The following is a 27,750-nucleotide window of genomic DNA, read 5'->3' as shown; positions in this document are numbered from 1 at the left end:
TAGCTCAACCTGTTAGGATACTGTGGTAGGAAAAAGAGACAAATTTGTCTGTTGGTTGGACCTTTATTTCACTGTTTTGACTTCTTAATGATCTCATCTATTTCTAAAGGTACTCAACATGCAGGAATCATCTGTCTGATAGAGACTTCAAGCCACAGATTCCTTACCTTAAAACAATCCCCAGGCAATAGACTGGTTCTGGAAATTTGTCATGAGCATTACCTCTGATCACCGGTAGGTGGCATCATTCAGCTCCGCATGGCATTATCCGTGTTCTCCATACTGGCAGTAACGTGTAGTGCCTATGTAGGCGCCACCCTGGCATGCAGACCTCAGTTCCTTTATGTGCCAGTCAGTGCAGATCCAGAGAAGAGCTACCCCAGATTTTTTTGACTGAACCTTTTTTGACTTTTTGTCAAGATTGTTTCAAGACTTTTTCTCATGGTGCATCAAGGATATCCATTATGAAAGCTGTTTTCAAGCTGTGTGGCACCTGTCATTGCCAGATGTCGCTGACAGACCACATTTGGCATGTCTCTGGTGCTTGGCCCATGAGTACGATGCAAAGAACTGCATCGACTGGCGTGCCATGCACCCCAAGGCCTTGAGGGAGTGGTCCATCAAGCTCCTTTGATGCCACAGCATTAAGGATCTCTATCGAGATGAAAGTACTGAGATTGTCTGCGGAGCCACTCCAAGCGTTCCTTGTCAGTCAAGGTTGCCAGGGAAATAGAGCAAGTACCACATGCACAAGAACAACAAGTTGAAGAGATCTTCGACTTCATCACGTCTGATGAGACAAGTGTCGGCACTTGAGCCTTAGCTCTGTGATGGAGCCTCGGCCTGGACTGTCTCCACGCCTCCCAGAGTTTTCGGAAGCTGGAGTGACCCCTGCCCAGTTACAAGAATTTTATGAAGCCATGTACCTCATATGTGAATGGCCCATCCCTTCTGGAGTGTCTTTGGGCCCCACAAGTTATGAGGGGCCCTACTGGTCTTCTGTCAGCAGGTTTTTTCACAGTATGCCTCAGGCCCTTTGTATTTGTTGATGGATCCAGAGCAACACTGGTTGAGCTACCTCAACCATCCCCAGCACCTGCTCCAGTGCTATCCTCATTGCTATCCTTGACTCGGACATGAAGTTGGTTAGCTTTGTCCAATGACATCTCCGATGTGGGCAGACTCCCTATGACCGAGTCAGTGCCTTATTCATATGACCTGGATTGGGAGATGAATGGGAGGAGTATGCAGCCCCTTATGGATACCAGATAGAAGATCAAGAGGGCAACTGGTATGAGATCTGGGGGATGCCAGTGGACTGGATACCTCCCCAGCCACTGGCTCATTTGCAATGGTGGTGCGGAGGGCGGCTGAGGTTCTAGATCTTATGCTACCCTCAGTGGTGGTCAAGACAAACATATTGACAGATGTGCTTCCGCCAGGAGTTGTGACTATCGAACCATTACTCCCATTCAATGAAGTCCTTATTGATGTCCAACTCGGGCCTGGTCCAAGCCCTGCACAGAGGCTCATGTGCATAGTACAATAGCCCACTGCTATCGATCTGCCCCAGGGTACCCAAGTTTCATCACCCAACCCCAGAGAGCTTGATGGTCCAGGCCTCCAACTCCAAAGTTAACTCCTGTGCATTCCCTGCCACTCCAATGGACAGGAAATCCAAAAGGCTGGATACCTTTAGGAAGAGAGTATTCTTTTCGGCCAGCCTGTCACAGCGGTCAGTGAACACAGCGTGCCTTTTGGGCTGATACGCCAATACAATCTGGAACTCGGTTGCACAAGTGCTTCCCATGGTCTCGGAGGAGGCCTGAGCCATACTCTCTCAAGCGATTGCTGATGGGATGCCTGCATAGAATGTGTGCCTAATACAACTGAATAGTTGGGCAGAGCAATATCATCGTAAGTGGCCCTTAGGCCCCACGCCTGTCTCAGAAACACTCGTTTTCCAGAGGATGTTCAGACCTCACTCATGGACATTCCTTTTGATGGCTCTTGGTTGTTTGTAGGCAAGAAATGAAATAAGGAGGCAAGATCATGAACAAGTTAGTTATTGAAAGCCGGAGGGTATAGAAGCAAGAGATGAGTGAAGTACACATGCTGCAATATGCAAACACGTGTCACAAGTAAAGCAGGCAGGGTTCACTACACAGGCCAAAAAATAAGATAGAAGCATGCTATATGGACCAGTAAGGCTATGGAAACAGCAAGGATAGTGAGATTAGGGCAAATGATTAGATGAAAGCAGTGAGAGCACAGGAGGTGATCTAAGCAGGCAGGATGCAGCAATGAGAGCAAAGAAGGTGATTTCAGTTTCAATTAGCCTTTATTCGATAATTTACGATTATTAAAGACACAGTACATACATAAACTTGTCAGTTAAAAGGGTAAGACCCTAAAACATACATTCGTACAAAATGAATACCAACATTATCGAAATCCTAACTAATCAATAATAATTGAAATAGATAAAATCAATCAGATAAAATGCAATCCTAAATTATTCTTTGGGGGAGAGCCAGTTTACACTGGACACTCCGTTTTTTCCTCCTTAATGCCCAGGACCAACTCAGGAATTTCACAGTGGCGATAACAATGTCTGCACGCGTATTCGTTGTCAAGATGCGCAGGGCCATCATACAGGATCTAGTGCCAAGGTTGGAACACAATGTCTTGAGCCACCTACAACGGGGGCCTATATTAACCGGACACACGAAGAGTACATGAGGCATTGTTTCTTCCTGGGTATGCCAAAAAGGGCAATTGGCATTCATGGGCTTTTTCCATTTAGCAACAAAAGATCTTAAAGGAAGAGTACCCACACGGAATTGATGATATAATTTCCTATCACTGTGCTTTGTAATCAAATTCCAGTATGGTTCAAATTTAGATGCAAACTTGTAGTCTAAGAAAATACCTGTGAGCAAGGTACTATCCGCCGCCGACAAGGTCTTTCTTGTGCTCATATCCCGATAAACCCCTTTGAAATCATTTTCACTGGGAAAAGAATTTCCTATTGGATCATCCCACAAGTGACCAAGTCCCATTTCCTTCGAATGATACTTAATTTTCTGCAGCCATTTAATTTTAGAGGATGAATCAATACTCCTGATGTGCATTACTGCGCTCGCATACTGGTGACAATTCTGGGGTGGTCCAGAGCCTCCTCCAATAAGCTACGGGCGTGAAACCTACGACCTCATCAAGGGGAATACAGCCCAAATCTAAGAGCAAAAGCTTCATGGGTGTAGATTGTGGGAGGGTGGTCAGGGATCTCATGAACTTGTTTTGTGCTTGTACTAGGGGTAGGAGATTTTCGAACCCCATAATGGAAGCTTTAATTTTCCCATTATAAATAGCTACTGCTGGCCCTATAGGTTTTGTGTGTGACAGTCGAGGTTCCTTTAGGAGGGCTCTAGTCAACTGATTATGCCTTAGAACTAAGACATCTAATTGGGATTTCCAGTTAATCTTCCTACCCATTGGTACCCATAGATAAGTGAATGTATCTGTCTGTTCCAGTGGTACATTATCCAGTACTTTTGACATATTTATGCCTATGCAATACCATTAACTTGGTCTTGTCCGCGTTTACCACGAGCAGGGCAGGGCATGCTGCAGACCTGACTGACTTTTAGAAAGAATTAGCATGCCGTCTGTAAACATTAGTAATTACCCTTGAACCGGCAAGAACAGGTGCATTGGAAGGAAAACTGGAATAATATGTGATGACCTTATTTATAAATAGGGAAAATAGGGTGGGGGCAAGGACACACCCTTGCCGCATACCCTTATTAACTGGGAAGGAATAGGTTATTTCACCCTGCTGACCCCACCTTACTTGAGCATAGTTGGCCTCATGCAGTTTAATAATAAAGCCAAGAATTTCTTTCGGCATCCCTGCCGCCTTTAACTAATCCCACAGTTTATGGTGGGTACTAAATCAAATGCTGATATTAAATCAACAAATGCTGCATAAAGTGTTCCCCCAGCTAAAATCACTGTGGACCAATAAATCATCGTAAATCTAAATACTTGGTCAATGGTGCCGAATTGGGGTCAAAAATCCACTTGATAGGTAGATAAAACATCCTGATCTATAATCCATTCATTAACTCTACCTAGCACAAGTCTCGCAGCTATCTTTTGTAAGGCATCTAATAGGATTATCGGCCTATAATTGCAGGAACTTGCACGGTCTCCCTCTTTGTATATGGGGATAATTTCAGCCCCACGCCAGGTTTTGGGTATTGGCGCCCCACTGGTTATGGCATTTACGATGATATAGATATATTCTATCCAGATCTTCCTTTCCTATATAATAAAGCCAAGAATTTCTTTCGGCATCCCTGCCGACTTGAACGAATCACACAGCTTATGGCGGGGTACTAAATCAAATGCTGATTTTAAATCAACAAATGCTGCATAAAGTGTTCCCCCCTGCTAACATCACTGTGGACCAATAAATCATCGTAAATCTAAATACTTGGTCAATGGTGCTGAATTGGGGTCGAAAATGAATGAAGAATGCAAGAGGGTCTTGTAATGCGCAGACTTAGCCCAAGGGGCATCAAGGCGCAGGAAACAAACATAACACCTCAGAAAACAAACCTAAATAGTCTCAGAAGTATGGAAGGTCTAAGATCCGTAGGCCTGAGAAAAGAGCCAGGTCTTTAAGAGTTTGCGGAAAATCCCCAGTGAGGGTTGATTGGATAGTTCATGGGGGAGAGAATTCCAGAGCTTCGGGGCCAAAATGGAAAAGGCTCTTCCTCCCCACTTCGCCCTTTTAAATCTGGGAACAGAAAGCAGATTTCTAGAGGCTGAGCGGAGAGTTCTGCTAGGAGTATAGAGGCTGACCAGAGATCTAATGCCCTCAGAGCCTGATCTAAATACTGCCCTATGGGCCATACAGATGAGCTTGAAAGAAATCCTGGCTTGTATCGGTAGCCAGTGGAGATCTTTCCGAGCCTGAGTTACAGAAGCAAGCCTAGGAAGGTTCAAGACTAAACTGGCTGCGGCGTTTTGGACCATCTGGAGGCGATGGAGGGACCTCTTATTAATGCCACCATAGAGTGCATTACAGTAATCAAGCCTGGAAGCGGCCAAGGCCACTGCTGACTGTTTACGGGCATCAGGTGATAGATACGGGGCAATCTTTTTTTAGCGTTCGAATGATGGCACAGCAAGTGGACACAGTCTTATTGACCTGAAGGTCAAAAGAGAGGGCCGGATCTCTAAGTAAGCCAAGATTCCTGGCCGAGTGGGTCGGGTGGGGACAATCCCCCAAAGGAGGCCACCAGTCCCCAGACCATATGTCTTGACTTCCTCCAAAAATCAAGACCTCAGTCTTGTCTCCATTCCGTTTTAGATAGTTACGAACCATCCAATGCGAAACTGCCTCCATGCAGGCTCGGAACTTGAGTGCAGGATCTTCTGTTGGAGTAGTGGAGATGATAATCTGGGTATCGTCAGCATATGACAATACCTGGTAGCCAAAAGAGCGTACCACCTTGGCAAGTGGGGTTACGTAGATGTTTAATAACAGCGGGCTCAAGGCAGAGCCCTGTGGAACCCCACTTGCACAGACTGAGAGGGGGACATAAAATTACCCAGCTTTACTTTCTGCTGTCTTTGATGGAGAAAGGAGGATAGAAGATTCAGGTCACTACCTCCCATCCCTATCCCCCTCGGCCTGTCCACCAGGACTGAAGGGGACAGGGTATCATAGGCTGCCGTAAGATCAAGTAGCACCAACAACGTGGTCTGTCCTCTGTCTACCTCGGTTCTGATGTTGTTAATCACGACTGTGAGGGCAGACTCGGTGCTATGGGCAGCGCGAAAACCATGTTGGGAGATATCCAGCAGGTTCGCACTCTCTAGGTAAGAGGCCAGATGACTATTAAAATGGGCCGCGAGTATCTTGGCCGGGGCTGGAAGCAGTGATATGGGCCGAAATTTATTCAGGACTTCAGGGTCCAGAGAGGACTTTTCAGAAGTGGCCTAACCACTGCAGTTTTCCAAGGTAAAGGGAAAATCCCCTCTGTGATGGCCATATTCATGACCTTTAAAAGGGGGGGGATAACCTTTCTACAGGTCTTCAGGATCTTTAAAGGACAAGGATCAAGAGGCGAGCATGACTTAATGGCATCCAAAAGGCGGTTTATTTCTTCCAAGGTCAGGGAGGGAAAGCTTGTAAAGCCGGGACTGAGACCAGGTTTAGGGGTCTCCTCATCGGTGGGATCGGGGAGGGAAGGCAAAAGTACTCTATTTGTGTCCAGCTCCAGATTGAGGATTTTAAGGGAGTTGTAAATATCCTCAATTTTAGAGTGAAAGAAGCTTGCAATATTATCGCACAGCTCCTGTGTCTCAACAACAGAGTCGGAAGCTTTCGGTATCGACAAGGTGTCGATAATTTTAAAAAGCTCTCTTGATGATTTTAGCGAGGCAGTAATATTGCTAAAATAGTTATTTTTTTTCATCAGCTATAGCCCTTTTGTATTCCCTAAGAGCTAGTTTATGCCGAATTTTCCCTGGGGAGTCAGGACATGCATACCAAGATCTCTCCTTCTGCCTACATTTCTGCCGCAGAAGTCGTAGCCGATCCGAGTACCAAGGCGACGCAGGAGTCTTCCTGGCTGAGTAATGTTTAAAAGGTGGTGCTATAGTGTCCATTGTATTGGCTAGAGCGTCGGATAGAGCAATTGCGGCGTTATTGGGGTCCGCCGAAGAAGGTGAGCAGACAGCCGTCATAAATGGGGCCAGGGTAGAGTTTGAAACTTCTCTATACTTTCTTTTGATTTCCCATCCATTCTTGTTAGCTTGGGTAGAGACGGAGGGAGTGATGTTGAGGAGGAGGGGAACTGCACTATGGTCCGTCCAGGATAGAGGAATCGGAATTTTCACAACCAATCTGGGGTCATTCGAAAAAAATGCCATCTAGCGTTTGCCCTGCCTGATGTGTGGGGCCTTCAACCAGTTGGCTCAGACCACAGGCAGCCAAACCCTCGACTAAAGCCATCGTGTCTGTCATCTACCAACTCAAGATGGAAATTAAAGTCGCCAAGAAGGGTTAAGTTAGGCCTATTAATAAAGGGCTCTAACAGTTTCAGTATGTCGTCTGAGAAAGTGGCCCTAGGGCCCGGTGGCCTGTAGCAAAGGATACCAGAAAAGGAGGCTGTAGGGGCAAACTGTATGGAAAAATATAATGCCTCAAAATTATCTTGGGGAGACCAAAGGGGATCAATGCGACAGTTTAAGCAATCTCTACATAATATGCCTAGCCCTCCACCCCTACGCCCAGTTCGATCCATTTTAGTCAGGGCATAGCCTTCAGGGATAGCATCAACCAAATCTGGACCAGAGGAAGCCGAGCTCCAAGTCTGTTATAAAGACCCAGGGGGGCTTCCTCTGTGATACAAAATCGTTAAATGCCACGTTATTTTTAACTAGTGACCTGGCATTAATGAGATAGCCTGCCTCTTTTACCAGACTTTCTAATACCCTAGCTGTATCTGAGCTAGCCTGGACTTTTCTGTGATGTCGAATACGTACAGGTCTAGATGCATTGGATAATCTATCCTCAGGAGTGCGAGTGTTATGGCATGGCCTGAGAGGGGGTCTAAGAGTGAGTAAAAGAGTGTATGGATAACTCACGCTCGTTAGTCAGCGGGCGACCAGAGCGAGGATCGGCCGGCCGGGCCCAGAGTGCAGTCTTAGCGCGGACGGGCGCAGACGGGCTGGACTCAGGCGCGACTCCGGCGCAGGTCCGGCGCATCCGCTGCGCGAAGACATGCCCTTCCCCTTTTATGCTGTAGGCTAGACTGCGTAGTGCGCTTCCTCCCACCCAAGATGGCCGCTATGGAATTAAGCCCGCCCGGGACCGAAGGACTCCGCGCCTGGGTCGGCTGAGACTGGACCAGAATGCGGGGAAAAGCGGTAAGTTAGGATAAAAACACTTCGTATTCAAGCTAGAATGCACAATAGGTATTACCCAATTAAATTACCCCAGCCACCTCCCGGCTTCCACCTCAGGAGGGGAAAGGAGAAAATTCGGGGAATTTAAAAGTAAAAGCGCTTCTTATTCAAGCGATATTAAAGAGTGCAGAAGAGCAAGGCAAATAACACAGTAACCTCCCGGCTTCCGCCTCAGGAGGGAAAACACACAACACAATCTCGCGCCACACGCAGAGAGCCCCTTTTATGCTGTAGGCTAGACTGGGCAGTGCGCTTCCTCCCACCCAAGATGGCCGCTATGGAGTTAAGCCCGTCCGGGACCGAAGGACTCAGCGCCTGGGTCGGCTGAGACTGGACCAGAATGCGGGGAAATGCGGTAAGATAGGATAAAAACACTTCGTATTCAAGCTAGAATGCACAATAGGTATTACCCAATTAAATTACCCCAGCCACCTCCCGGCTTCCGCCTCAGGAGGGGAAAGGAAAAAATGCGGGGAATTTTAAAGTAAAAGTGCTTCTTATTCGAGCGATATTAAAAAGTGCACAAGAGCAAGGCAAATAACACCGTAACCTCCCGGCTTCCGCCTCAGGAGGGAAAACACACAACACAATCACTTGATAGGCAGATAAAACATCCTGATCTATAATCCATTCATTAACTCTACGTAGCACAAGTCTCGCAGCTATCTTTTGTAAGGTATCTAATAGGATTATCGGCCTATAATTGCTGGGACTTGCACGGTCTCCCTTTTTGTATATGGGGATAATTTCAGCCCCACGCCAAGTTTTGGGTATTGGCGCCCCACTGGCTATGGCATTTACGATGATATAGATATATTCTATCCAGATCTTCCTTTTCTTTTTGTAGAGGTCGGCCGGAATGCAGTCCGGACTAGGTGCACTCCATGCAGAGACCCTGTCTAACACTCTGTCTATCTCTCCTTTGCTAAATAATAAAACTGCCTCTGTGTTAACCTCGGGATACTCTTTACATGCGCTATGGGGGCAAGCAAATTGACCTTGAAAATGCTGGACCCAGAGTTCTGGAGGAATGTTAACTGTTGAAGATCCAGTCGGACTATTACCCTATTTAACCAGCTGCCAAAATTTGGTCCAGTCAATCTCATTACTGGCTTTAGCTAAGCTAGCACATCTATCTTCGTCAAAATCTTTTTTCACCTTTTTTTGGACTTTCTTGTAGCTAGCCCTTGCTAATTTCACATCTTGGTTGACTCCCAGCCTAATTACATTTGAGAGATGCCGGAACGCAGCTCCACATTCCTCATTATACCACTTGGCCGATTTTTTAAGAGGTGGCTTGTACGGCTTCCTAACTTTTGTAAGTAGTAGCTTAAGTTCAGCATAGTGAACCTCATGGGCCTTCATAAGATCTAGTGGACCATTGCCATTTGTCGCAAACAGCCCCATCAGTGCTAGAATCTCTTTCGTGGTTGGCCTATTCAGCTTTAAAACATCTTCATCCTCTAAGACCACTGCCCATTGTAACCGGCGGCGGTCTTGGGACAAGGTAACCTCTCCTATCGAGGAGGCAATGTCAACCGTTGGGGAATCTAAACCAGTCATAGTTAGGGTCAGTAGTAAAGGGTCATGATCACTCTCTGGTCTATGGAGTACCACCAAATCCTCTAATCTAGACCAGAGCTCCAAGCTTATAAATATATAATCGATCCTACTACTCCTGATCCCATTAGAAAATGTGGCACGACCTTCCATGTCTGAGGGAGTTCTCCCATTGGTAGCTCTAAACCCCCGTCCTAGGGAAAGGCTTTTCAATTGGAGCGCTGCCTCCGTCCATTTGCTAATTGGTGCCAATGAAAGGGACGGTATCCCCCAATTTTGATCCTCCTCCATACTAAGGCTACCATCATACAGACCCAGGGGCTCGAATGTACAGTTAAAGTCACCCACTATAACCACAACACCCGAGCTAGATAGTCTATCCATAAATGTGTCTAAGAGGGCTATGGTTGGTGAGGCATTCCCACCCGGTATCCCTCTTGAAAAGACCTTCATTAGTATCAAGTCCTGCTCACACTCGGAGCTGATCTTTATGGGAAGGAAATCCGGGCTGTCTATGGGTAATTCCTTTGTTTGGACGGATGACTGTTGTTTCACCCAATTTGTCAAGCCCACACTAGGTCTCCCCTTCCTATTAGCGATTGCAGCCTTGGTGTAGGCCAGGTACCCAGGGCGACAAATTGTATCTAATGACCAGGTCTCCTGGAAGGCAATAAAATCGAACCCCTCTATAAAACACGACCAATCAGAGGACTTAGTTTTGTCGAGTAAGCCTGCAATATTCCAGGAATTCACGAAAATTGCAGGAGAAAGCGGGCTCCCAGAATCAGCTTGAGCTAATGGCACAGTCACAAGTTGTCATAGCCTCCACGCGAAGGGTTCCGTTATCTAGATCTAGGTCTTCAGTGGTGGGGTGTGAACAACATGGTACCAGTAACGGGGTAGATGATCATAGTCAGTCGCATAAGTCTAGGTCTGACAATGGGGGGAATCTGTTGGACAAGGGAACCTCCTGTAGTTGGTTTGCATTAACATAAGGTACCCGGGGTCGCCTGCACATCACCAGGCGATTTGAAGCGTTGGTAGGGTTGTACCCTGGTTTATAAAAGTACTCTAATGGCAACATATTCACCTTGTCCATACAACTACTCATCACCCAGACCAGTTTATCCAGCAGAGTTTTTGTTACATGCACATTATTTAAATTAACACAGTCCCCATTCCCTTCCTTCCTGGTGGGTCCAATCCATGGAATGCATCTAGCCATGATCATATATTTGTCCATATCCTCATCCCAAAACCCCACCTCCCCAAACGATTATTCAGCCAATGTAATACTTTACATAATAATTGGACTGTAGTTTCAGACTGAGTTTCCCGCAGAGGAGGAAAGTTTTTTAGGACTACCACTAGGGGGGTAGCTGCCGGGGGTAAGTTAAAAACAGGAGAATTGGTTTGAGCAATGTTGTAACCCACACCTCTGGTTCACTCAGTTCCATTAGAGATTATAGTTTGTGGGTCCATTAGGCGTTGTTCAAAATGAATGTCCCCCTTTGGTGCCGATGCTGTCAAGTCTCTGCTATCACGCGGGGTAGTCACTATGGCTTGGGCAAACTCGATTGATTGGTTCCCTGGATCTTCGTCAAACCTTAGTACCCGGTCTGACTTTTTGGGGGCTGCTACAGATGTATTAGTTGCGATCCCTGGCATATTTGGTTTCGTATTTTTTGTATTTGGTAACTGTGTATTGGATAAATCCAAGGGGGACCAAGCTCCCCTGATTGCTTTTTGTATTTAAGCCAATTTGCTTTTGATGTGCAAAGAGACCCTCAAGAGTAGCAACTCAAGTCTTGGCCAGGGTTTCATAGTTGGTCAGTCTCTCCTCTATCCTGCTCAGTCTGTGCGAAATTGGAGTTAGCTGGGTTTTCAGTGTGCCCTCGAGTCTCTTCCATATTTCCTGATCGTAGTTCGGGATGCTTCCACCCATAACAGTCGGGGACTACCTGAGCGATGTTGAATGTACTGCCCTCGTCAGCTAAAGCACGGCCACAAGTTTTGTTTGGCCTAGGCACTTATGCCGTGCAAGGTCTTTGGGGGCCACCTCCCCGCTTCCTTTTCACAGCCAGGTCTTGAGTTGGTTGATTCTTACTGCTATTTCTGACCGGAGACCTGGTTGTTGCTCGTGTGGACATACTGGCAAAAGTGTTCGTTTGAATTAATGGTGAAGTAGCAGGGTCCTCAATTGACACAGAGAGTGAAGGTGCATTGTTGCTCACCAGATTCTCAGACGGCAATATAATCAGATTTAGTGCTGAATGAACAGGGGAGATTGACTGTAGCTAATGATCCGAAGGACGATCTTTTGCTTAACTGCGGGTCTAAAGATAACTGACGCTTGGTTATCTGGATCTCTTTTTCCAGGACACCTAATCTCTGCACTTCACGTTTGCTCATCTTGTTGTAGCAGTGAAAACACTAGTCCCAAATAAACAATTGGCACAATAGGTCTCCCAGAGATGTACAAGGTAAAATGGACTGACCTTGCGTGGTGAGCTGGCTTAGAGGGGGGGGGGTGGCCCGGTCTCCGACAGGCTCAGACGGGCCCGCCCTTGGCCCCGGCTTTGCCCGGCGTGCGCCTGCGCCCGTCCCGCAAAGTGGGAGTGGCGAGGCACTAAGTAGGCACCAGGAAGATTGGACAAGCAGGCTCCGGTGCGGGCTCTCTCCTCGCCCCCCCTGGGACTTGCCGTTTCCACCAAGAATCAAGCGTCCTGTGCTTACTGTTTCCCTGAGGCCACGCCCACGTGTGCAACGCTAGCTCCTCGCTAGATGCCGGAGCCAGAGCTTTGATGCAAACCTATGGGCGAATTCAATCAGAATTAAATCGGAGATTACCTGCTGCTGCACATTGGGGGTTTGATGCCTGCTCAGCCCCACTCGGTCACTCGGTCCCGCTGACATGATTCTATAACCAGCGGCTGCTGCAGGAACACATTGTTCGGGACGTCGGTTTTGCGAGGAAAGGTAAGGTGCGCTGGGCTGGGCTCTACCCAGTTCGCACTCGTACTCGCACCTATTCCTTCCCTCTACGCCTGCTCTGCTGTATTTATGCCGAGGTCTGTGCCTATCAGACGGCTGCCATTCTCGCTCGAATTGTTAAAATAGTTTAAAAAATAGCCTGGGACACCGCCGAGTGTGACAAAAACGAACTTGACTCTGACTTTAACTCTGACTGTGCCACAAAACTTATCTCCTTGGGCTTGAGAATCCGGGCATTGGCATTGGAGAAGAAGGGGGTGCTACTGTGTATGGTCGGAGGGGAGTCTGAGTCAAGTAAGACTATTGGCGGAACTCTGAGGCAATACCACCATAGTGATTTTTTCTCTGACAATAAGCGGGGAGTTCTTATGAAAAAATAACTGTGAAAAACCAGTGAGCAATTCAGAGTATGTAATAAAATCGTTGTCTCAAGCTTAATAAACCTCACGCAGATATGGCGGCAAGAGCAAAGGGCAAGCAGACCAAGCCAGAGTTGGGGAGGGAGTTGTTAAAGCTGCCAATACCGACTAGATCTCCACCAGCTGCCAAGGGAGAGAAAAAAAAACAGAAGGAAAAATCAACGAAAAAACGCCCAAAAACAGAAAATAACGGATTCCGCTGAGCCATATAGAAAAAATAAATATAATGTTTTAAGAAAACAGGTTGAAGAAGATAATGAAGATAACGAAGAAAATGAAGACTAAGAGGGCGAAGAGGATGAAGATGCAGAGAGCTTGACCCTATCTGAATTATCAGCAGAACTGAGCCTGCTGGTGGTTGGCGACAAAGGAGAGGAGGATGGGAAAGACAAGGGAGCAAAGTCAGACCAGGGGGATAAAGCTGTGGACAAAATGGCCAAGGCCAAGTCTGTTAACATGCCTCTTACTAAACGTCCTGAGAGTCAATCTACCCCCAAGCAATACCCTCTTTTTTCTAAACCCCTTCTCCAGCAGGGGCAACTTTCGAGCACTCCTTCACGGGAGAGATGAAACCGGGGGGTGCAAGCGGCACTTCGGAGCAGGATGTCTCTAATGCTGGAGGAAAGACAATTAGCCCTACAACGCCTAAGACAACGGCAGTACCTAGGGTGGCGGCAGGCTTAGAAGACGCAGCTTCTTCTGCACTAACTGTATCAACCAGGGCTTCCTGTGCTGACCTGCACCAGATCAGCCCCCCCTCCCACCCTCCGGCACAGCTGATCACAAGCCCAAGCAACAAGCAAATCACGAAAGCCCCAAGCCTAGACTCAAGTCTACAAGCCTCTCTGATCTCCCAAGAGGATGGTTTGCTCTCTCCCGAGCGCTACAAAAGCAAAAACGATTGAAGATATACTAGCAACTATCCTTCAGGAATCAAGAGACTTCAAAAACTCCCAGGCTCAGGATATTTCACTTATGCACAGCAGGCTTACGAAAATGGAGGAGTGCTTTGGCAATCTCCCCCTGAAAATCTCCGAAGCTGAAGCCCGGATATCATCCCTAGAGGACTCCCTAACGGCAATGCAGAAAGATCTTTTAGTGGTCAATAGAGAGAAAACTCAACTAGCGGAAAAGATGCAGGACCTTGAGAATTATAATAAGAGGTCCAATCTACGACTAGTAGGCATACCAGAGGGGCTCGAAGATAAGGATGTAGTTAAATGGTCAGAGTCTCTACTGAAAAAAACCATACCTGAGCTCCAAGGCGACGTGACGATTACAAGGGCGCACAGAGTCCCTGCGCACAAACCTAATAACTTGAAATATCCCCGTACAATTCTGCTTAACTTTTCAGACTTCAGAGTAAAAGAAAAAATGTTAAACACTGCATTTTCTAAAAAATCCTTCAATGCTGAGGGGGTGAATAATTTTCGAATCTTTTCTGATATGTCGGCAGCATCTGCCCGTAGACGCAGGGACTTTGTTAAACTTATTGACTCCTTTAAGAGCAAGGGAGCTCAAGCTATGATATCACAGCAATCAAAACTCAGTCCTGGCCAAAGGGAAATTCTTTATTTCTTCGATCCTGCATGAAGCCCAGTCTTTCCTTGATGGCCTCGGGGTATAATTCACTGCTGTACTCACTACCACTCAATGGCAGGCTCACGGTGAAGACAGGAAGCACACAAGGATGCAATGAGATGGCATCCAAAAAGAAGAAATATCAGAGAAGGACGGAAGTGGGACACGGGGGTTTCCGTCCACTCAAGGGGGGGGAGGGGGGTGTCGCAGGGGGAAAAAAAGAGTTCATGTTTTGAAAAATTATCTGTTGCCAGACTGACACAATTATGGTACGAACAATGCTACATTTAAAAGGCTTTTTTGCACAAAAGGGTAATGTAATTTTGATACCTCGCACTCGTCACTTTAAAGATCAATTAATAGGTTTCTCATCCTGGCTTTGCTGCTATCTTACAATTGCACAGCTTATTGGCGTTTTTTCACAGAGAGGTTAATAGTTTTATGTACTTTTGTTATCTCTTAACCGTGCGGAATTATTTGCCCATTCGCTTATTTACATGATCTCTATACTATTATATACCTGTGCTACTTTTTGCTTATTTGCACAGGCTAAGATTGAATAATTGTGTTGTTTATCTGCGTATTTTGCACAAGGGGGGGGTATATATCTTCAAGCTCTGCTGCTATTGTATAATTTTGCTGCTTATTTGCATATTCGCACAGAGAAAGGTAGCTCCTCTATGATCATTTGCTGCGTATATATATATATATATATATATATATATATATATATATATATATATATATATATATATATATGCTGTTTACTGCCCATTTGTACAAGCCTAGGTTTTAAACACCCCCGGATATATCTATTATTTGTTTGGTTGTGTTTATAGGCGTTTTAGCATAACTGTGTTTATCTGCGTATTTTGCACAAGGGGGGGGTATATCTCTTCAAGCTCTGCTGCTATTGTATAATTTTGCTGCTTATTTGCACAGAGAAAGGTAGCTCCTCTATGATCATTTGCTGCTATTATATATATATATGCTGTTTACTGCCCATTTGTACAAGCCTAGGTTTTAAACACCCCCAGATATATCTATTTGTTTGGTTGTGTTTATAGGCGTTTTAGCATAACTGTGTTTATCTGCGTATTTTGCACAAGGGGGGGGTATATCTCTTCAAGCTCTGCAGCTATTGTATAATTTTGCTGCTTATTTGCACAGAGAAAGGTAGCTCCTCTATGATCATTTGCTGCTATTATATATATATATATGCTGTTTACTGCCCATTTGTACAAGCCTAGGTTTTAAACGCACCCGGATATATCTATTTCTATTATTTGTTTGTGTTTATAGGCGTTTTAGCATTTTAAAGAACAAATAGCATGGTGAAGTTTATTTCTTTCAATGTAAATGGCTTGAATAATGTTCGTAAAAGGAATGCCATCGAGTGCTGGCTAAAAAATCTTATTCCAGATATTATCTATTTGCAAGAAACCCACCATAGAGATCAGGCTGAGACAGATAAACTCTTCAAAAGTTGGGCGGGCCATAAGATATCTTCAACTGCTGGGTCGGCTAAGAGAGGAGTATGCATACTAATAGGAAGACATGTAGGCTTTTTTCTGGAAGGGACATTTATAGACCCCAGAGGCAGATGGGTAGTGGCACACAGTAAATTAAACAATGCTAATATTATTCTTGCCACAATCTATGCACCAATCCTAGACGACCCTCCTACAGTTAAAGTTAAAGCACGCAATAACGGGTCTCCCTGGGCCAATAATATGGGGGGGGGGGAGAGACTTTAATCTATTACAAAATCCTCTATTGGACTCCTCCAAAAAAGATCGCCGGCAGAACAAACCCCAAGCTGTCTTGGCCGTCCAAAGCTGCAAAATAGACCTTGACGTTATTGATCATTGGCGATTCTCAAATCCTATTAAACGAGATTATTCATGCCATTCAGCAAAATGCAATTCTGCATCAAGGCTAGATTTTTTTTTTTTTTTTTTACATCCCATGAGATATACAACTATGTCCATCTATCAAACGCTTTTTCGGATCACGCGGCACTCTGTATGGAGGTGAAACAGGGGGCCCACGAAGCAAAGCCTTCAAGAAGATGATTTTTAACTCAACCTCCTTGACCCACAATGGTGTACAGATATTGAAGAAATGATAGAGCAGTTTTTTGTACAAAATAGAGGTACAGCCCCTTTAAATATAACCTGGGATGCATTGAAGGCCACTCTCCGGGGGTTTATTACTTCTAAAGAAATACCTAAGCAGAAGGCAAGAAGGGAAGAGAAAACCAAACTTCAAACTGAACTTTCTCAGGCAACCCAAGAACACTATAGGGTTAGATCTACGCTCTCTGGGCAAAAGCTCTTTGAGGCAAAGCGCAAGATGAAGGATTTCTACTACGACTTAGGCGGAACCAATAGCAATCTTCATGCCCAAAAGATATGAGGAGAGCGAATACACAGGAAAGCTCCTGGCCTGGCAAGCCAAAGAAAAGCAGGCCCGAAATAGGATAGACCATTTAACTGACTCCATCACTAAAGTACAAGCTAAGACCACCCCCTCCATCGGTGAGTTGTTTATGAAACATTACGAGGGAGTTTATCAAGCAATTGAGGGTGCTACATCCGATTCTATTGTGGAATTCCTAGAGCCACTCGCAATACCAAAACTAGATGTTGAGGGCAAAAAAATCCTTATACAGGATTTTACATTATTAGAACTAGATGAAGTGATAGGGTCGTTCCCCAATGGTAAGGCTAATGGTGACGATGGTCTTTCTATCGAATTTTTAAAAGAATTTGGAGGTACCCTGCGTAATGAACTTTTGATATTAGTCAACTATCTACTCCAAGGAGGTCCCCCAACGGATTCTTTCCATTCAGCGGTGGTGGTTAGTATTTTAAAAAAAGGAAAGGACAAGGAAAATATAAATTCGTACAGACCAATAAGTCTCCTGAACACAGACTATAACATTTTTACAAAACTCTTAGCAAACCGATTAAATAAAATAGTAGGATCTCTGGTAGCGCATGATCAGTGTGGTTTATTGCTGGCAGGCATCTCCATTCCAACACAACATTTTTATTGGAGGCACTAGACTATTTTGAGACTAATAAGGTGAAGGCTCAAATTTGGCTTTTAGACGCAGAGAAAGCCTTCGATCTAGTGTCTTGGGACTGCCTTTTCGCAATTTTGCATAGTTTTAATTTCCCGATTGTTTTTATCTCTCTTTTACAACAACTCTACATGAATTCTAGGGCGCAGATTATCATCAATAATACTAACATAGGGACTTGTCAGGTCACTAGGGGCACGCGACAAGGATGCCCCTATCGCCAATTTTATTTGCGTTATTTATTGAACCACTGGCGATTGCTATCAGGGATATAAAGACCGAGACTGCCCCAGTAGCAGGAATGACAAACATAAAATTATATGCGAATGATATTGCCCTTTTTTTAGAATCTAAACCCTCAAGTCAATTGAAGATTTAAAAATATTTTCTCTGACTTTCAAAAATTAGGGGGCTACAAGATTAACGTCAACAAAACGGAAATTATTTTAGCCAACTGCACTGTAGACACTTCAGTACCAGAATTTAGGCAGATATATAATACAGATCCAAAGAGATATATGGGAATATTTATATCGGATAATCTGGATGACCTGTACTCGCTTCATTTTCTACCTTTATTAAAAAAGGTGGTGTCGCTTTTGATCGATGGAATTTATTACCCTTGTCTCTAATAGGGCGGGCAGCGTAAGTTCGCATGTCGGTTTTACCTCTTTTTAATTTCCTTTTTAGCGCAGTACACTGCGCAATCCAGGCCTCCTATTTTAAAAAAGTAGACGCATTGATCTCCTCTTCTTTGGGCAAAAAATTCCCCAGACGTGCGCTAAGCACTTTATATCTACCATCCATACAAGGAGGGTTGTCCCTTCCAAATATCAGAGAATACTATTTTGCGTCTTTTGCACACCACAGTTATAGGTTTTTCTTTTTAGAAACTCATGAAGCAGACAATTTTTTTCTGGAGAAGATGCTGTTAGAATCAAAAATCTCTGACCCGGTTAGAATCACGAAAGATCCAAAGAAAGTACGCTACAAATCACTACAGTGGTTTTTTAAGCTGAAAACTTGTTTTTTTAAATTCTATGATATTCCTAAATTAAGTAATAAAACGAATTTAACAAATCTCAGTCTAGGAGAAGTTGGCTGCATGGACAATAATATATTAAATCTTTGGAAGGAGAATGGCTTCGAGAAAATTGAAGATTTCCTGCTGGGAAATAGGTGGAAATCTTGGGATGAAATTTCCAGTCAGATACATTACTCTTATACAATCTTGAACTGGTCCTTCCTCATGCTAAATCCTGAACTCCGAGAGCTTGATATAGGAAATCTATTTAATAAGGAAAATATCTCTACAGCTCTGAATAATCAAATACAAAAGAAGATGAGTACTTGGATTAAAATACTAAAAGAAAACAAAGGGCAGGAGTCTTCCAGTAGGATTAGTGAGAGGTGGAAAAAGAGGGACGATATTGTAATTAGCCAACAGGTATGGGATAAGACAAATAAATTTAATAAAACCATATTTCGCGGAGCTAATTTTAAACGCATGCAATTTTTATAATAAATGGTTAATATACAGAACCCCCTCTTTTCTACATAATATCTTCCCCCAAGTTGCGGACAAATGCTTCCGGTGTGAAGAAAAAGGCACCTGGAGACACATTGTCTGGGAGTGTTCAAAAATCCAGGTATTTTGGAAGGAAATAGAAAAATATCTCTCCATCGAGCTCAAAACCACCATAGTACTCGATGACCTAATTCCCATCCTAGGCTGCTCCGCGAGCCACACTCCACATGATGAGTCCCTTTTCATAGCTTCTTTAATAGCTAAATCCCTTATATTGCAGTCCTGGAAAACAGATCTTGTACCAACCTTTCAGGCATGGAAGGTAAAATTATTACGAACCCAGGGTAGGGAAAGAAAATATGCATTAAGATCAGGGGCTCTTAAAAAAAATATGAGAAATGTTGGAGCGTGTTTGATTCTTAACTTCTCTGCTGTCATCTAATTCTAACCATGTATTCCTAATATTATTACTAGTCTGCTAGATTGTTTTTTTTCACGCACTTTGCACTTTATAACCGAGCTTGTAATGACGATTTGTGAAGAAGTTTTTTGCATTCATATGTTTCGTACTGTATTAATTCTATTACAAATGTGTCTTGTATTGTCTATCTGTTTTTTATGAACTCTCAATAATAAAAAAAAAAATGTTTTAAAAAGAATCTAGCGTCCTTCTCACAATGCTGGCGAAGCAGCTCCCGCAATGCGGGAGCGGCGAGGCACCTTTTTAGCACCAGGAAGATCAGACAAGCAGGCTCAGGTGCGGGCTCTCTCCTCGCGCCCCCTGGGACTTGCAGTTTCCACCAAGAATCAAGCGTTCTCCTCACAATGCTGGCAAAGCGAAGGTGATTTAGGTAGACTGGATGTAGCAATGAGAGCACAGAAGGTGATCTAAGCAGGCAGGATGCAGCGATGAGAGCAAAGAAGGTGATTTAAGTAGACCGGATGCAGCAATGAGAGCACAAAAGGTGATCTAAGCAGGCAGGATGCAGCGATGAGAGCAAAGAAGGTGATTTGAGTAGACTGGACGGAGCAAAGCCTGTGCTCACATTAGAAGGAAGAGGAGAACATTAAGTGGGAAGAGCCAGTTGAGGAGGGAAACAAGATGGGGTCCCAGATGAACCAGTCCCTAAGTCTGTTATTGCCAATGTAACCCCAGACTATGTGTTGATTTGACCCTTGCAGGTGTATAAAGGTTACCTGGATGACCCCAGAAACACAGATAATGCATGGGTTGAGATACACACAGTGAATGTGCACCTTGAATCCCGAGAAGATTTGGATCTACTAACATCGGTAAGAACTTTCTTGTTTGAATCTCATGATAATCTGTGAGCTGGAAACCTTTTACTTCAGTATGATAGCCTTGTTTTCATCCATTTGGGCCCTTTCTGCTTAGTGCAGTTTGTGGAAAATCACAATACACTGTTACAAGCCCTTGCATAGGAAAACTACTGTGCTCATAGAATGGCCTTTGTAATGTGAGGCAGAGCAGGAGAGCAGTGGTACCCGCAGAGATTAAGGATATGGTTAGAAGCAAAGAATGGGACAGTAGCTGTGCATGCTTGCAAGAACAGCGTTAAGCCAGGATGAACAGATGTAAATGTAATTTAAATGTAAATGTAATTTGCACTTGTATAGCGCCTATCACCCAGGGGTCTCTAAGCACTGTATGAATACCGCTGTGGAACCCTTCCTGGCCTGTTCCTGTGAGGTGTCCACTCCTGGGCACCCCCAAGGTGAAGCCAGGCATCCTTAGCGTTGTTAGGGCCGGTGTGGCGATTAAGCAAGCTATTGCCCAGAGTTGCAGAGTGGAACCCATGATTAGAGTAGGCACCGAGGCGAGAATTATCGGGTCCGAGGACATTGAGCCCAAGAACCTGCCGCGACGGGAATTGAACCCTGGTCCCGGGCCAGACCTCTGCCTCAGGGTCTGCCGGTCTAATCGGTGAGCCACACTTCTTCACTGAGGTTGGCGCTAGAACAACCGTCCTTGGAAATAGGGAAAAAAGTGGCCTTCTGGTTAAGTAGACTAGCCCTATACAAGCAGCAAGCCATGACCTAAAACATAGAGCCAGATAGGCCTTACTCGTATTTGGTATGTTATAGTGACACCCCCATAATGCAGAAATTGATATCTAAATATGAAAAGTGTGTTGCCATGCTGATGTAACCTGCTTCATTCTTTGTGCATTAGTGATAATCAATATAATGCTTGATTACCTGGTGAACAGCATCCTTATAGTAAAGTTACAATATTGCATAGATTGTAAAATATTACAGTGGAATTGCAGCTACCAAATTCATTTTTCCCCAGTGTAGCTCCATAGACTAACATGGGAAGTCTTTCTTTAACATCAATAAAGTGTAACTATTAACAGGCTTGAGCTAAACAGTGTTAAAATAATAAAATAAATCCAACAACTTGCCAAGGTTGGATTTATTATAACGACTGAAAAGAAGTTATAGAACTTGATTTTCTGATGTGCCTGAATCCAGCTCTGGAGCAGCCTCTCCTGATTGGCTAGACTTTGACAGGCTGAACCAAACTGCTCTGATGAGGTGTGAAGTTGCTTGAAAGGAAACCGAGACATTTGGTGGGAGGAGATCTGCAGCTGCAGAGCAAAAGTCAGCAAAGCGGTTGTGTAGCTAAACTGGTCTTCAAAGGAAGAAGTACAGTAAGCACGGGTACCAGGCCCACCCCCACTTCCTGCACTCCCAGTCAGATGGCAGTCCCTGTAATTGAATTGGCAGAGGGACTGGAAGGGAAGTTTTAGGGAAAGTTAGCCACACCTGTAGGTTGTATCAGCGAAACCTCACCCTCCAAGAGAGTTCTCCATTTTGGATTTTTCTGAACATTTCTGGGACAAGAAAAGGCCATACTTCAGGGGAAGTAGTCATAACACAGGGTGGGCACCATGCGCGTCATTAGTCAGGGGTACCCCCCTTCTTGCCAACTCAGAAACCTGGTAAATATGGTAGAGCTGCCCAGCAACTTATATCCCTGACTGGAAGGAACAAGAAGAAGAACTCCCTCGTTGAGCATCTGTTCTGCACCAAGAGGACTGACATCTTAAAGACTGCATCTGCTGCACACTTTGGGATTCACCAAAAGAAGGACTTTTCCTTGCTCTGAAAGTTTGAGGAGTGGACTCCATGAAAGCAACAGGTTCAAAGAGCTGCACCGCCACCAAGAAGAACCCAGCTGGCCAGCTTCACCAGGACTTTGAAGGATTTGACCAAATGCATTGCAGTCCCAAAGAGCAACTTACTAAGGCGATCTAAGCATGGTTCTGTAAAAGTTGTGGACATTTGCTGCATTGTACTGCTGTAGTGTAGTTCCTATATTCCCAATAGGCTCTGCGCATTGGAATAATATAAACAGCAGTGTAGACGTAGGACTGAGGTCGACTAGGTCTCTACTGACTATATTAGACTTAATTAGTTTTGCCAGCTAGCTCAGAGGTCACTAGAAACTTTCTTGAATGTTCAGGAAAGAGTTAACTCTCTTGACTTAGACAAGAAGGGATTAGTTTCTGACAACCGCATAAACATGACAACTTTGCTCCCTCAGAATAAAGAGTGTATCTCTAGAGTCGTGTGAAAACAATAGACCGCTATTTCACTCAATCGTGCATGCTTAGTTTCACCAGAGTGCAGAGAAATAGAGAGACGGGCGTTTTCAATAAGGTGTTATTTATTGAGCAGTCTTCTTTCTCATGCAAGAGAAATGAATTGCCACGATTGCAATACTTATCATAAAGTAAAGTGCGTACAGTAAAAGGAGTATTATGAAATAATACTGTAAAAGTATTGATATGGTGTCTTAGCCATATGATACTTTAAAATGGATAAAACATATACATACATAAAAACATTGATTAACGTACTCAACTGGTGCTTCTAAATATGCCTACCCCGGTGTACCTGACCTAAGCCTAATACGTGGAAAGGAGTAAGTTAGTTGCAGTTTAAATTAAGTTGTTTTTTTGCCAAGGAATCTGAATCAAGAATTCTCTTAAGGGTTTAGTCAGCTCCGTACATTGGTAATAGAATGTAGGAGGTCTTGTATCTCTCTTTCAGGACTCGATCTCCCAGCAACCCGCAAGGGTGACTGGAAACACCGGAGCTGGATTTCTCGGCAGGAGAAAAGACAGTGTCTTTCTCAGTGCGTCAAAAGGGAGGGGCGGCTTCCTTCGGCACTCGCATCAGCTGGGCTTCCGGGCAAGTAGATAGCCGCTCTGCTCCAAACCACCGTGTGTTTTCTTAAGGCAATGTTGGTATATTTATACCTGAAAGGTGCCGGGTTTGACGTAAGGTTGGACATAAGACGTCACTAAGAACGAACAGTTCTTTCTGGACTCCAGGAGTTCTTGTTCAAATCAAAACAAAAGCAGGGGGGATTCCAGGGCTGCTGGAGGCTTGGTTGGTTTAAAGAACGCGTTCTACTTTCTAGGAGTCTAGGGGAGTAGCCTTGCCGTATTTGGACTGCATGGGCTATTACTAAATATGGATATGATTCTTATGCCTTTATAAGGATATTGTTTGTTATAACCACATAAGGGCATAAATCGTGAATATCGAATTAGGGTCCTAGATAGAAACACAACACCCACTCCACGTACTAATGTCCATCATTACTAAAAACTAAGCAATAGTTAACATATAACGATGCATGTGTGTGTTCCAACCCACCCCAAAATACATAATTGCATTTGAAATGGTATATGGTAAATACACGAAAAATGAGTATTGGTACTGTAAGCTTTTCAAGCAGTGGTATCATTCAGTTAAATGCATATATATATCGGCTGAATGAATTGCGAAAATTACACATGAAATGGCTCCATGTACAGAAAAGAAGGTTGAGACCATTTCATCACATATCTATACAAATGCTGTACATGTGCTAGAGGCTGAGGTAAAATATTGTCTTTAGTATCCTAAAAATAGAAGCTCTGTTCTCTAAGAATAGTTCTACTTTAAGCAGAGTACCATGTGCCAGAAAAAGGGTAAATATTTTGGAAGTGAAAAAAAAAAATATTTCGCTTTCAGGGGAAAAAATAGTTCAAAATGTTTTCAGTAGCATTGTTTATCAAAACTGAAGGCCGAATTCATAGTTCAGGGAACGCTGTGTGCTAATTTTTTTTAAGTTATTCTTGTTGTTCAGGGGAGAACATCATATCTGACAGGCTTGCAAACAATTGGTCTACCACATCAGGTGAAAATTCGACGAAGTTCGAAAATGCTGAAATTGTGCATTTGTGAGAATGATTGCGATCATCGATGTCAGGATCAGCAATGCTCACAGAAGGTTGTACCGGTTTTGGTGCTGCTTTCCTCTCGTACTTCACCGCCACCTACTCGTAATGGTGAAGTCTCAACGAATGCCGTCATCAGAATAGGTAGCCGCTGGGGACAACACTTTGCATGAGTCGTTACAGGACCTAGCAAAGCATCGATATCCATTGGTACTGCTGATGGTAGTGTAAGACAGACGTCCAACACGCATTCTTCTCCGCATAGCAGACATCGAAGCACAGGTAAGATACAATCTTGCCAGATTGGTCTGAATGAAAGAAACCAAGTTGCACTCAGATCTCTTAGCTGGGCTAATCCTAGGACTTTAGTGATTTGGTCTCGGTAGCGTATTGCTAAGATCGTTTCTTCCATCGTTGCTGGAGTTTTGTCTGTGGCTTGGCTTGCCATATCGGAGCAGAAGGAATAAAAATAAAATTCCTGCTACGAGTCCCAAAAGAAGAGGCCGCCAAATATCGAATGGACAAAATTCGGGAAAATGCCCAGAACTGTTTCAAAGGGTGCTAACAGTCCCGAAAAAACTGTCTTAAATACATGTGCGAAGCCACTGGTATCAGACATGTTTAAGATTTGACTTAACATTTCTACGAAATGGACGGGGCAATTTGTTGATAATAGGGAATGTATCTCTGCCGCTGTCCTTGCAACTTGCAGATCATACGTCTCTTTGGACGAGGTTAAAGGTACAGTTGTCTGTAAAAGAATAGACTTCATTCTGCTTAAAGTATCAATTCAAATAGAAGAGATATTCAAAGAAGGCCATAACGCAGCCTCCATGTCTGGATTGCTGTGTGGATACAATACTTGCATACAGCAAATGACCCTGGAAGTAACGGTTACGAGATAGGCTTTTCCTGGTACCATGCCACAAGAGCTGTGGTCACTTATTAGAACATAACTGCAGTTGGAAAGCTGTCTGAAAAATGGCTCTATCTGTTTTGCAGGAGTGCCATGCAGGTGACATGAAAGGTTATTTGAAGACACTTCGCAGGCTCCATGCAAGTTAATACCTTGACACAGAAGTGTACCGCTTAGTGATTTTTTACAATTGTTACCACTAAGGAATACCTCCTTTTTCCCTTCACTATAACATTTGAGTGTATAAGGTAAATCCCAGGTTGATTTGATGTATCCTTTACCCAACCTTTCATGCTGGTTTATACTCTTGGCAGTATTTAAACTGGAAAGTTATCGGAATTGTAATTGTTCCGTGTATTATCCATTCAATGACGGGTCTCTCTGACATCGTCAATGGTAATCTCTCAAGTTTTTCAATGCTCAGAATCGTATAGTCTGCTCCTTTTTGTGCCAAACTGATTTATCAGTAAGGTTAAAGATAGAAAATAATTACGTTATGTTGATTAGACGCCATGGCACGTAGCCTGAACGCAGATTTTGCAACGTCCAGCCAAGCTGTACAATAGAACGTAATTGGGACTGACCATGGTGTAACATTAGCAAGTCCTGCTCTATTACATCAATAGCAGATGATACAATGCTGTCCAGTGAATATATTCTGGAGGACAGAGTTGTTAACCCATTGTCCACTACAGAAAGTGATTTTTCCAAATTAATAAGATCAATTTCTCGTATTTTTTCTGCTGTTTCAATTTGCATTACTTTCCAAGCTTCGTTGTATGCAGCGTATATACGGCCGCTATGAAACGTTTTTGACGCTGTTTGCGAGGTCCCAGTATGAAATCTCGCAAGTCAGCACCGTCTTTAAGTAAAGTCAAGTGTTGCTTCATTTCAGCCAGTGTGGATTTCTGTAGCCAATTAAGGCATAGTTTCCCTACACTGTATGTTGTAACTATCCCTGGATGTTGTCTCTGGGAGTATCTTGGGTCTGGCCTGGTCAGTTTGAACCCCTGTGTTTTGTTCAGGAATCTATCTTGACAGTTATTTGTGTCTGTGGGCCAGATCAACCATTTTTTTCAATCAGGATTTGTTCTGTTTTGGTGTAAAATATGGGATACGTCTATCTCCACATCTGTAGTGCTATTACTATCAGGTATGGGCTTCGGAATAGACGGTTTATTTAAGTCTTTTATCTTAGCTAGGCCAAGACAAGTAGTTTGTTAAATGGTGTCATTCAAAAATATTATTTGCACTGGGATCATGCAGGCTCTAAATAATGCTTCTAGACCTTGTACCTGCCAGTCTTTTGTACCCCAGATGGTTTTTGTCTCAATGTTGTTTTTCCAAAATTCAAAACCAAATGTAGACATTTTGTCATAAAATTTTTCAGAATAAATCAATTTAGTATTTGTCAACATTGTTTTAATTCCGGTCTTATTTAACATTTTAAAATAAAACGTTTCTGGATCACTGTTAAACCCTGAGAAGTATGGAAATTTCTCATAAAATGTATCTGACATCATATTATTATTTTCAAAGTCCCAATCATCAGAGAAAGTACTTGGTGTCACAAAGTCACTTAAGGAAACCTTAAGCTGGTGTGGATATTTCAAGAGCTCAATCGGGCCATAGATTTCATAATCCGTTTTGTCCCATGCTACCCCACTGGGTATTGGATTGGCTGTGATGTTCACTGATGACAGTTCTCTTTTTTCGATGTGTGAAGATGTGTGAGGCTTTAGGACCAAGTTGATGTTCTGACTTGCTGTGTCTATTGTACTATATTTTCCATCAATAAATCTACCCAAGCATAAAACCATGATGAGCCAAAGCAGGAGGAAAAGTACACCTAACACAATCCAAAATTCAATCCATGGTGAAATCAGATATATTTCTTTTAGTTGGTGAAAAAGTTCAGTCAATTTTTCTTTGAAAGTTTTTGTTGCTGGCGTTTCAATTGATGAAGTAGCCAGATGCAGTTCTGTCAATTGTTGGAATTGCTTCCTGATTTTTATTAGTCTTCGCATTTTTCTTTGTTTCATTAGCATAGTCTGATGCTACATCATTGTAGACTGGTGTTTCTTGACGAACTGTTGCAATTTGGGTTTCAAGAGGCACAAGTTCCATGGCTTTGTTGCATAGTCCTTTTTTTATTCACTGTAGGTTTATCAAATGTGATTAGTCTCTCAGTTTGAACCTCTTGGATTGTACAAAATTTTGGTCTTCTGCTATTTCTTGGGAGCCCACTGGGCCTACTACTTATTATTGGCCACATGATAGTGGTTTTACCAGGTCGATGGATACAACTCTGTTCTCCTTTTTACCAGCAAGGGGCGGTAGTACTACTGATTTTGTTCCGCTGACAGCTAAGACAGGTACTGCTTTTCTGTAAGAAGGCCCAAATTCCTTCTTCACCC

The 27,750-nt window shown here is 43.8% G+C and overlaps 1 protein-coding gene and 1 long non-coding RNA gene across 4 annotated transcripts in view; one reads left to right on the top strand and one right to left on the bottom strand.

The window, feature by feature from the left end:
* Window positions 1-27,750, bottom strand: part of LOC144773610 (uncharacterized) — a 358,494-nt gene that overhangs the window by 117,243 nt on the left and 213,501 nt on the right. The gene's annotated exons all lie outside the window — the stretch shown is intronic.
* LOC144773609 (transient receptor potential cation channel subfamily M member 2-like) overlaps window positions 1-27,750 on the top strand; it is a 1,291,174-nt gene that overhangs the window by 1,243,039 nt on the left and 20,385 nt on the right. For 2 of the 3 annotated variants that reach the window (XM_078658750.1, XM_078658752.1), the window contains one exon: window positions 20,342-20,452. The exons of the other annotated variant lie outside the window; for it this stretch is intronic. In XM_078658750.1, the coding sequence (XP_078514876.1) occupies window positions 20,342-20,452 (111 nt within the window). The remainder of the gene's footprint in view (window positions 1-20,341; window positions 20,453-27,750) is intronic. 3 annotated transcript variants of the gene reach the window in all.

This window comes from Lissotriton helveticus, chromosome 8 (assembly GCF_964261635.1).
Source record: "Lissotriton helveticus chromosome 8, aLisHel1.1, whole genome shotgun sequence".
Lineage (NCBI taxonomy): Eukaryota > Metazoa > Chordata > Amphibia > Caudata > Salamandridae > Lissotriton > Lissotriton helveticus.
This window is presented reverse-complemented; position numbering and strand designations above follow the sequence as displayed.